The sequence below is a fragment of the Amblyomma mixtum genome, chromosome 1 (assembly GCF_055824585.1).
Source record: "Amblyomma mixtum isolate Tamu chromosome 1, ASM5582458v1, whole genome shotgun sequence".
Lineage (NCBI taxonomy): Eukaryota > Metazoa > Arthropoda > Arachnida > Ixodida > Ixodidae > Amblyomma > Amblyomma mixtum.
Window position 1 is genome coordinate 62,981,767 of NC_143012.1, and position 12,087 is coordinate 62,993,853.

At 49.8% G+C, this 12,087-nt stretch overlaps 1 protein-coding gene across 1 annotated transcript; it reads left to right on the forward strand.

Annotated features, from left to right (window-relative positions):
• Window positions 1-7,521: 7,521 nt before the first annotated feature.
• LOC149366491 (uncharacterized) lies at window positions 7,522-7,875 on the forward strand. The gene has a single exon (XM_089571043.1). It carries the CDS (start codon window positions 7,522-7,524, stop codon window positions 7,873-7,875), a length of 354 nt encoding a protein of 117 aa, XP_089427169.1.
• Window positions 7,876-12,087: the final 4,212 nt, after the last annotated feature.

Sequence of the window (12,087 nt, forward strand, 5' to 3'; positions counted from 1 at the left end):
TGTTAGTTGACGATAGGATGTTGGTGACATGCACATCCCAGGTTAGATCTTTGCACAGGGTTATGCCTAGGTATTTGTAAGAGTTAGATAGTTCTGGGTAATTTTAAGAAAAAATTGCATTTTGCCATATGAAGGAAAATAGAAATATGATGCCTATACTATTCTGCCTAGGAAAACTAATATAAATATGCCTCTACCATTGTGCTTAGAAAAACGAATCTGGTAGAATCGGTGGTGCTCTCAGCTTTGTTGTGTTTAGGGTACTTTTAAATTGTTAGCCAAAGTTTTCAAACTTATAACCTGCTCCAGGAAGGCGCCTGTTCCACCATGCAGAAGCCCCCACTCCTTTTGGTCAATTAAGGCCTTTTCTAGCTTTTTGCAAGACGTTCTACATTTACTGACATACATACTACATACTCCACATACATACTCCACACCAGTTAAACTAATTAGGGATGAAGTTCACGATCACAGTCGTATTATTAGTAGAGGTGTGCAAATATTCAAATTTTCGAATGTGAATCGAATTAGAATGCGAAGAAAAAAAGGCTTCTAATATCAACTCAAATATCAGTTCAGTACAAAAAAAAAAATACTTCAGGGAATGATAAACTACCAAATGTTCTTGCCCTTATTTTTTTCAAAATAGTGTATGGTCTTTGCAGCTGAAATAAACAAAAGTATACTGACTTAGCACCGTATGAAAAAAACATGAAGTGCACAGAAATCTATTTCAGTTGATTCGGCAACCTAACAGTATCCAACCTGTAATGTGGTCGTGCAAAGTGAAATCCATAAAATGACAAGTCTTGCAACAATAAATAACATGATGGCAAGTAAGTCTCATTAATTCGGAGTTCAAGGGATCGGAAGAAATGCCCAGGTTACCTGAAGGTCATTTACGAAATGCCCTGAGACCCTGAAAAAAAAACTGCCTTAAATGCGGTAACCTGAGGACAAGGGCCCACCTTACTTTACACAGATTCGGAGGTTAATGGCTGCCATAAGTGCTTCGCTACGCGGTCAAGAAACAATCCGCCTGTGCCCGGTTGCTTTTGGCAAGGACTGTACTCTCCTCAGAGGCAAAATTAGCCGAAGTAAACTTTAAAAACCTGTTGCTCAGTTACTTTCGGGAAAGGGTGTACATCGGCGTCGGAATGGCTGGACTGCTTCTAAAAAGGAATAAGAAATGATCAGCGACGCCGCAGTCGGTGTCCGAGAGCGGCATGGGCCGACACCTGCCGTCGCAGCAGGCGACTGGCGAAGCCCAGAAACCGAAACTACGCGGCCAGTCTATTTTTTGGCCAAGAGACAGGGGCCTTCCGGTCGTTGTCACGCCGGCCGCTAAGCCATGGATGCGCTAAGCCCACTAAAGTGGTGCACGGGTACAATAGGCGGCATTTTTACAATACCGGTTACCCTATTGTGAGACCTCGTTTCGCGCCCTTTCGGGATCGAGTCTCACGCGATGGTCTGCAGGGCCTTCGTGGGCTTCGATTCGTGGCTGCTATATTCGGGGACAGCTTTCTGTTTCACTACACAACAGGCGTGGTTGAGCGCGTGAAAACGGTGCGCTGATTGAAGCCCATGCCTCACTCTAGGCGCGCTAGCCTGTACTGTTGTGTCACACAAAGTTGTTTCATGCAAGACTGTTAGCCATTTTTAAAATTGGCTTTTGGTAGTTAAAAGAACGCTTTCTTCGGTGTTGTCAGCACTTGTGTACAGCTAAGAAGCGTTAAGAGCTCGTTTAATATAGTGAATATATTTTAACTGTTGTAGATCGCATTGTTTTAGTAGTTTGTAGCCCATCGTAAGTGACATCCATATTAGGTTTACATTTTCTCTAATGTGGTTTTAGGCAGCGCTGCAGAGCAAGAAATTTTTAAGAAATTTTCGAAACCGAAATCAACCAGAGTAGAAACCGAAACAGGGTTGAAACCGAAACCGCGCATTCGTAGGCGTAGCCAACATTAATGGAACTAATAACGTTGGGCGTAGCTGTGTCGAGGTCGTCCTCTCTATGAGCCACCTGTGAGCGGTGAAAAGCGAAAAATACCCGCACGCGTCATTTTTGTAGCGAAAGCTACATTGACCACGAACTTGCGATTTCGCTGTGGCGGGGCTTAGAGACCGACCTTGATCCGTTGCCTAGCAACCGCCGCAGCTGGCGGACGCCGCGCCATCTGGCATGACATCACACCGCGGAGCCGCCGCCGTCGTTTGGTATGACGTCACACCGCTTGCCTCGTCGTTGCGCTCGCCTCCGCTCGCTTCGCAAGCTGTGTCGCATGCCTGACATGATTAACCAAGTCTAACCAAGCTATGCCTTAGCTTTCGATATACCGGGTGTCCCAGCTAAATGTCACCAAACTTTTAAAAAAGGCGAACTGTCCTAGTCCAGTGAAACCAACTCAGGGTTGTTCATAGTCGCGTGGCCTAGTCTTGAGTATTTTTTTCGCTCTCCAAAGTTCGTTCATTAGTTAAGTTTAATTAGCTAACCTTTTAATTATTAACTTCAGGAAGAAAGTGTCAATGCAAAAGTTTTAGATCACCTCGAAAAAGTGCTGTTTCCGTCAAGTTACGATTTACGTATCTTCATTTATTGGCCTTAAAAGAAAGTTGTCACGTGACCAGCTGCTCGCTCACTTTTCTGCCCCAGTGTGCACCCAAAGTCTCATCGAGGAGAGGACTTCAGAAAATATGGATTTTATTCTCTAAGGCGCGTCTTGGGACGTTGAAGTGGCACAGTTGTCATGTGGAAGCTTTTTCTTATTGTGCGGGTTATGGTTAAAGGCCGGTAAAAAAACTAATTTACGTAAATATTACTTTGCTGCAAATTTCTCAGTAAGCTGTTTCTCAAAGCGATCTACAATTTTTCCATTGACACTTTGTTCCTCAAGTCAATAATTCAAAAGTTAGTTAATTAAGCTTAACTAATTAGTCAACCTTGAAGAACGAAAAAAATACTGCAGATTAGGTCACGCGACTCTAAACAACCCTCACTTGGTTTCAGACGGCTACGACACCCCGTGTTATTTAAAAGCTTGGTTACATTTAGCTGGGACACCTGGTATATATCCTGGCATAGCCGGGCTAGGCCACTGCCAATTTTCTCAGCATCAGTAGAGGTCTCGGGATTAATTTCGACCACCTGCGGATCTGTGCGATGTCAGTGCACGCTTAAGATCCCCAGGTGGTCGAAATTGGAGACCGCCACAGCGGCACCTCTCTCTCTCTCTTCTTTCACTCCTACCTTCCTCCCTTCCCTTACGGCGCGGCTCAGGTGTCCACCGAGACATGCGAAACAGATACAGATACTGCGCTATTTTCCTTTCCTCAAAAACCAATTTACCAATTTTTTAGCATCAGCCTCTTCACTCGTGTTCCCCACCCGGTTTTCCGTTGAGCGCATGAGATTATGTAGGTCCTTTGTTCCCGATTGCCGAATACGCGTAACAAATTTGCTTTCGCGCAAGAGGACGAACACAATATCCAAAGGAAATGGCGCCGATGTCCGCAGCAACGGCCCTGCCTGGTTTGTTTTCAGTGGTCATCGTTTTGTTATAGTAAATGTCGACAGTTTCTGAACTGCTTCGGGCCTTATGCTTTCTTTGTATCTTTCTCTTTCGCCGAGAATGACATTGCCGTATCTTTTCTGGAGCGGGAGGAGCTCATGATGGGATTACTCGCCCACAGCAACGCTATAGCCAGGTGGAAGCAAAAATGAACGAAACAGTGTCACCTTTGCTAACCGCATGCTTTCGTGCTGCGAAACGAAACGTACTTCGATATACATTTTAAGCTCCAGTTTGTTGGAAGGCAGGGGATTAAGCGAATTAAACGCAACAAAGCATCTTAAAAGCACCAAATTATAAATCCGCACATTTGTCAAATTATGCATCTGCAAATGTGCAGACTACACATTGGTGCTGCTTATAACGGTTAACGGGTGTTCTAAAATTGGTAAATTGGCTTTTGAGGAAAGGAAACGGCGCAGTATCTGTCTCACATATATCGGCGGACACCTGAACCGCGCCGTAAGGGAAGGGAGGAAGGTGGGAGTGAAAGAAGAAAGAGAGAAAGAGGTGCCGTAGTGGAGGTCTCCGGAATAATGTCGGCCACCTGGGGATCTTTAACGTGCACTGACATCGCACAGCACACGGGCGCCTCTTGCGTTTCGCCTCCATCGAAACGCGGCCACCGCGGTCGGGTTCGGACCCGGGTACTCCGGAAGGAAGGAAGGGAAAACTTTATTTTCACTAATGGTTTTTCCTGCGGTTTGGGGGCATCTTCAGCGACGTCTTGGTTCTACCCCCAGGAGCCTTCTCTGTCGAAGTCATCCGCCTCTAATCAGTGGTCGGTTGCCCTCAGTCCAGGGCTCCGCTGGCCACTGCCGCCCGTTGAGCTCGCTGTACCAGACGTTGTTGGTCTTCGCAGCGGTCGCTGGACAGCAGAGTCTCCCACTGCTCCGCACTCGGGTTTAGTATTTTGGGGACCACGTCTATGTTTTGGCAGGCCCATGTGGTGTGGTATAGAGTAGGTTTTTCGTCGCACCAGGGACATTTGTCCGTCTATATCGTATACGGTGCATTTTGTTTAGTATATGTAGGTTTGGGAAAGAGCCTGTTTGTAATTGTCTCCAAGTGACAGCTTCCTCTCTGCTGAGAGATTTGTGCGGTGGGGGATATCGCATTCTTCTGCCTCTATAGTTTTGTAGTATGGCCGAGGATTGCCTGGGTGCTGGCGCGAGTTCCGCGGGCTCGTCGGATGCTCGGAAAGTAATGTATCCTCGGGCTATCCTGCTGGCCTCTTGGTTCCCTGCCATCCCCGTGTGCCCCGGTACCCACACAATTTTGTGTTGGATCTTGTCGTTTTGTTCTTCTTGGCTTTTAATTCTGTCGCTCGCTGCGAGAAGTATACGGAGCGCGTGACGACCTATCCTTCCATTCATGTAATTTCGGCAGGCTGTTTGAAAGTCCGTGATTATTGTTAATGACCGCCCGGTTCTATAGCCCTCCGCCACCGATAGAGCAACGGCTACTTCCTCGGACTCTGCAGCTGTGCAGCGTCGGAGAGACGCGCTGGTCATTTCGCGTAAAGACGAATCGACCACCGCCGCTACAGCGATTTTGGTATCTCCTCCTCTCCAAGACGCGTCTGCTACACGGTCGTGGCTTGAGGAGCGTATGTTTTCTCGATGAATTCGGCCCTTGCTTCTCTTCTGCCTCGATGGAGGTTGGGATCCATGTTTTTTTTTGGTATTGGCGCTACCTTGAGGGTCTTGCGAAGCTCGTCGGGGATCGTTGCCGTCCTCGACATTTCTCGCATCTGCTCGCGGTATCCGAGCCTCTGCAGGAGCGCTCTTCCAGTCGTTGTTTGCAACAGCCTGAGTTTTTGCGACTCAAGCTGCGCCTCTCGTAGCTCCTCAAAGGTGCTATGTAATCCCAGGGCCATGAGTTTTTCTGTAGAGAGAGAGAAACAACTTTATTGCCATAGATTGGCGGGATTTAGGGCAGGTGGGCTTGGTGTGGCCCCCAGGTGGGGGCGACTTCCTGGGCCCACGAAATGAGTGCCAGTTGGATGCTCTTGTCTGGCCTTCTGAGGAGTTGGTTCCATCCGTCTTCGGAGGGAGCTGGCAGTAAGGTTCGAGGGGGCGGATTTCCCGCGCAACCCAGAGGATGTGAGCCTGGGTGGCGATTTCTCCCTTGTAACAATTTTGGCAGACGGGGTCGTATTCCCCGTCTGTGATGAGTGAAAGTCTAGAATGGCTAAGGATGGAGTGTGTCTGCAACCTGCGGAGCAAGGTGGCTTGCGCTCGATTCAAGTCGGGGTGTGGAGGCGGGAACTGGCGTCTCATCTCTCTGTAGAGGTTGGTAATTTCGGCAAAGGTCTGGGGAGCCTCGGCAAGAGCGTCTGGATCCGTGGGGCCGGCCGCCCGGTTGGTTAGTCCTCGGGCTAGTCGGTCCACCCCTTCGTTTCCAGAGTTTCCCGCGTGGGCGGGTACCCAGACCAGATTGATCTTATGGTCGGGAGTGCAGCCGCGAAGGATGCGTGCAGCGGGGTGGCAGATAAAACCTGCCGAGTAATTTTGTATCGCTCTTTTGGAGTCGCTGAGGGCTGTGCGCGTACGTGGGTCAGCGATGGCCAGCGCGATGGCGGTTTCTTCTGCCGCTGTCGGAGAGTGAGCTACTACTGTGGCGGCGGTGACGATAGTAGATTGTGGCGTGGTTGCACAAGCCACGTACAGTGTTCTGCAACTTTATCGGCACAGGTTTGAAAAATTCTCCCGCCACAACCGTTGGCTCGTTTGTGGTGAAACCGCGCACAAAGCTTCCTTATTGTTGTCCGCTTTAAGGCATACTAAGTATAAAAGTGGTACTTACCAGGTTTGGTCACGCGAGATGCGAAACCAGAAGCACCCGTGTTGAGATCGAGCCGTCGTCATCGAATTTTTGCCGAAATGTACTGGTGGCGCCATCTGGCATCGCTGAAGGAAAGCGCCGAGGCGAGCGCTGCAGCGAGCGTGGCGGCTTGATTTGAATGCGTCGTTCGGGCCATGTCGTCTGCTTAAGCGCGTGAAATATTTTTCGGCCAACGCATTTTGAAAACTATCGTAAACGAATTAAATGACTTGACGGTGATTTACCAATAAAAGATATGTTGTCCATTGTCTCCTCGTATTTCTGCCGTCTGCTTTCGCGGCTCTATTCAGAGAAACAGAAGAGTTCGGTTTGCATTCTGGTTTGTGGTGCTGGATTTTAGTATTCTTCCCTGCTTTCTCAGTCGTGCTTGCTTCGTTCTGCTGTGGAGTGTAGAGCTGCATTATGCCGACATACACTACCAAGGAGAAGGCGCAGGCAGTAGTGTGGCTGATACAGTCGGACTCCATGAGCTACGTCCGCCAGCAGTTCAAACTGAAGTTTCGTCGTCGACCACCGTCTAGATACGTAGTTTCTAAATGGCGGCGCAGGTTCGAAGAAACCGGGTCGGTCTTGAGGCAAGTGAGAAGTGACAAACTCAAGAGGCACAACGGTATTGGCGATGCACTTGAGGGGGCGTTTGAAAGTGATCCCCATATGACCTCCACTCGTGCTGGGCTGATGTTTGGAGTCCATTCGTCGACCGTGAGCCGGGCTCTAAGAAAGAGGGGATGGCGGCCTTATAGGGTGCAGGTGCACCAAAATCTAAGCCCGGCAGATAAGATCATGAGAGTAGCGTTCTGCCAGTCTGAGCAGCAGCGGATCAATGCGGACTGTGGACACCTCGACTTCTTGGTTTTCAGCGACGAAGCGGTTTTTCATGTTGACGGACGCGTGAACAGGCAAAACACTCGTTTTTGGGCAAAGGAGAACCCTCTTTTCATCCACACAAGGGCGGTGAACTCCCCACGCATCGTTGTGTGGTGTGGAATTTGGCGTGAGGGAGTGATCGGCCCGTTTTTTTTTTTCAGAAACAGTAACAGCTGAGTCCTATAAAAACATTTTGAAAGATGAATTCCTGCCGGAGCTGGTTGAATGCCATATGCAGCAAGAGATTTGCAGGTTCCAGCAAGATGGTGCCCCTGCCCACTACGCTGCCAAAGTGCGTAAGTGGCTAGACGAGCAGTTTCCAGGTCGGTGGATGGGGCGAGGATCCCCCAATATGCCGTGGCCACCACGCTCGCCAGACTTGTCCCCTTGCGATTTCTTCGTGTGGGGCTACATCAAGTCAAGGGTGTACCGCGCTGGAAGCATCGGCAGTGTCGAAGAACTGAAAAAGCGCATCTCAGAAGAGTTCACCACAATCACTGACGAGATGCGTGCTGCCGTCTTTGAGGAATACGCCCAGAGGCTGCAGCGGTGTATCGACGCTGCCGGCGGTCACTTCGAGGACTGAAACAACTGAGCACTTTATAGCACGAACTTCTGCCTGCTAATAGCTCGACAAAGTGTCTTTTTTTTCTCGTTTCACACCTTATACCGCCACTGACTTATCATTGTTTTCCTGTTCAAACGCCGGCATATTCCCCTTGCGACTACAGAGCATGCATGCCGAGAAAAGGCAATGTTCTCGTTCTGCTACAGTGCTCGAGAAGACTAACGCATGCTGTTTACTTTTATTGCGTAAGTCGTCATAGATAACCCTGGAAACGGTCTATGGTTTACATTGCCGGCATTGTAAAGCACTATAAAAGCGATACCTGAGACGACATGGCCCGAACGACGCATTCAAATCAAGCCGCCACGCTCGCTGCAGCGCTCGCCTCGGCGCTTTCCTTCAGCGATGCCAGATGGCGCCACCAGTACATTTCGGCAAAAATTCGATGACGACGGCTCGATCTCAACACGGGTGCTTCTGGTTTCGCATCTCGCGTGACCAAACCTGGTAAGTACCACTTTTATACTTAGTATGCCTTAAAGCGGACAACAATAAGGAAGCTTTGTGCGCGGTTTCACCACAAACGAGCCAACGGTTGTGGCGGGAGAATTTTTCAAACCTGTGCCGATAAAGTTGCAGAACACTGTATGTGTTTGCACTTCGGCGTGCAGCATCTACGTATATTGCGTGTTCGTCGGCAAGTTATGTGGCGTCTAGTGCTTGGGCTTTCAGCTGACGGCGCGTATCATGGCGGCCAGGTAGCATGTTTTTGGGGATTGGTTTTATAACTAGGCGGCTATAGACCCCTATCGGAATGGGCGTCGTGGGGTGGACGTCGCCTATGGGGTTGATGTTGAGACGGTCAAGTATGAGCCGCCCGTGTTTAGTGCGTGAGAGGCGGTGGATTTGGGCGGTCTTGTGTGCCTCTATGAGTTCTGTGATAGGCCGCCGCGGTGGCTCAGTGGCTATGGTGCTCGGCTGCTGTCCCGAAAGACGCGGGTTCGATCCCGGCCGCGGCGGTTGAATTTCTTTGGAGGAGAAATTCGAGGCCCGTGTACTGTGCGATGTCAGTGCACGTTAAAGAACCCCAGGTGGTCGAAATTTCCGGAGCCCTCCACTACGGCGTCTCTCATAGCCTCAGTCGCTTTGGGACGTTAAACCCCATAAACCAACCAACCAACCAGTTCTGTGAGCGTGTTGTAGATGCCGAGTTGGAGGAGGTGCTGTGTGCTGGCGTACTGAGGTAGCCCCAGTGCCGCTTTGTACGCTGAACGTATAATGCTGTTCACAGCTTCCTCGTCCTTCCGGCGGAGGTGATAATAGGGGTAGGAGTAGACTATCCTGCTAATGAGGAAAGCTTGCGTGAGCCGACAGAGGTCATCCTCCTTCATACCTCTCCGGCGGGTGCTGATGCGGCGGATAAGGCCGTTGATCTGATTGGCTGTGGTGTTTTTCTGTAGACGTGTTGCGTGGTAGTCGTAGCGCTGTCTTACACGCTTTGCGTAGCAGGGCATCCGCTTGTTATATTTCGTTTTTGTTGAGACACTGGTAGGGTAGGCTGTACGTGATTCGACTAACTACTAGGCTTCTGACTAGTTTTAGTGTGTCCTCTTCCCGCATGCCATGTCGTCTGTTGGTGATGCGGGTGATCATGCGTGCTCCGGCTCGGTAGTACCCGGGTTCGAACCCTACCGCGGTGGCCGCGTTTCGATGGAGGCGAAACGCAAGAGGCGCCCATGTGCTGTGCGATGTCAGTGCACGTTAAAGATCCCCAGGTGGCCGACATTATTCCGGAGACCTCCACTACGGCACCTCTTTCTCTCTTCCTTCTTTCACTCCTACCTTCCTCCCTTCCCTTACGGCGCGGTTCAGGTGTCGGCCGATATATGTGAGACAGATACTGCGCCATTTCCTTTCCTCAAAAACCAATTTACCAATTTTAGAACACCCGTTAACCGTTATAAGCAGCACCAATGTGTAGTCTGCACATTTACAGATGCATAATTTGGCAAATGTGCGGATTTATAATTTGGTGCGTCTAAGATGCGCGATCCTTTTGAAGCTTTAGCTTGTTTACGACCCACGAAAGTGGCATCACGGTGCATGAGTGTGCGAGTGGCTCTTTGTTTTATTAGGCCTCTCTTTAGGTGTCTTAATCCCATTGCTTAATTCCCTTAATCCCCTGCCTTCCAACAAAGGTACAGTACTGTCCATTGTTAAAGGGAACAGGCGATCGCGTGCACTTCGCGCTTCACGAAGCACTGCCGCCTAGATGCGGGGAGAATAGGCGGCATCAGGCGCATGAGCGGAATGACCAGCCACCATGCTTACTAAGCGTGCGCCTTGTGCCGACAGTTCCCACAAGTTCTTGGCGGCAGCGCTCATTGAAGTGCGGAGGTCGCACGATCGCATGTTCCCTTTAGCAGTGGACCGTACTGTACACCAGCGCGAACAACACTCTCCCGGCACGCTGACTTTGGGTACCTGCCGCTTGACAACGACGGGTACCCCATGACCTCGCTGCCCATCGGATGACCATGGCGCGCCGCATGTGCGGAATGTCTTCCACACGAGATCACAACGCTCGTGTACACTTTGTCCATCACATTGGTGAAATTCATGACAACAAAGAAGAAAAAAATTAGGAGTCACTTTGGCGACTAAAGTGGTGCAAGGCGAAAGCCTTAGTACAGCATTCTGTCACGAATGTGGTTGTGAATGATGATTCAAGTGCTGCCAGCGAATGACGCGTCCATTGGCTGTCTGCGTGTGTTACTGATGTGTGGTTAACATGTTAAGCTTCGCCTGTAAGAGTGGAACGCGACAGCATCTTGCAACGCTGCCAGGGAGTCCACAGAACACCATCGCCAATTCGGCTGTACGCCTTGCTGGACGGTAAATTTATTTTTTTAGGAAAGGAAATGTATCTCTCTCGCATATCTGGGTGGACACCTGCACCTCGCCGTAAGGGAAAGGGGGAAGATGGGAGTGAACGAAGACGCCGTATTAGCTAGACGCGCCTTTGTTCATTCCAAACCATTCAGCTGGCATTACGGAGTGGCTAGCGTGCTCGTATCGCACTCCGGAGACCCTGGTTCGATTCCCCAATCGACCAATTTCGTTCTCGGTTTTATTGATTTATGCGGTCTAACTAGAAAGGTTAATTAGGCTATTTCATATTTATATTATTGTATTTCCATCCATCGTGTTCTGTCATTCACCTGTCAATTGTTGGAACTGTCTAGGATGTTCGACACAACGTATATGAAACGAGCAACGTCGAACTGAGTGGGGAAGTGCGTGGTGGTGGAGCGAACGCAGCTTCATACTTTTTTTCAGCAGCGTCTCCTTCCGCGGACGCTGTTGTCGATGTGGCGCGCGTCTTTCTTTACTTTTCCTCTTTCTTCTGACCTCTTCATTCTCCTCTATCTTAATTAGGCTAATTGATTAATTAAGCAATTAACTAAACTCAGCATCACTATACGATCCCTTTGATTGGTTGCATGGTTACTAGCCAAAGTACAATTGGCCCCATTTGAAATTCGCGCACTGTGACGTCACGAGCATTTCGACCAATTGAAAAGCGTGACATTTTCTGTCGACAACTCCTGCTTACAACGATGAGGCATTAAAGGCTTCCGCCTTAAAAGAGGCGTCTTTTTTAAGGCTAAAGCCTTTAATGGGTCATGCTCGCGGTGTCCGTCCGTGCGCTGGAATCGGGCCTACTGTCTCCTCCGCGCAGCAGCGCTACCTTCTACCCTCCTTAGCAACCGACGCGTTGGGGGGGGGGGGGGGGGGGGGGGCGAGGCTGTGCATAGCAACCGTGACGTCACGCAGTAGCGGTAAAACGAGCGCGCGCGCGTCGGCGGTGGCAGCTGCACCACCGCTACTTCGCCAGACGTCTCGTTGCAGTCGAGTGAGTGAAACGCATGGCTCCGAAGCGGCCCAGTGATTCCGCGCCAAGCGGTTCGGGGAAGCGGCAGTGGGTTGACCACAAGGCTTTCGCCAAGCACACTTTAGAATTTCCGAAGTGTCTTCGATAATTTTCTTGAGGAAGGAATATGTGTGAAAAATAAGTTGTCTGTAATTGTACACACATGCCTTGCTTGAATTCTTTCTTTCACTTTCACCTTCCTCCTTTCCCTCACGGTGCGGTTGAGGTATCCACCCAGAAATGAGACAATTACTGCGCCATTTGTTTTCAGCGAAAACTACTATTGCTGATACGGT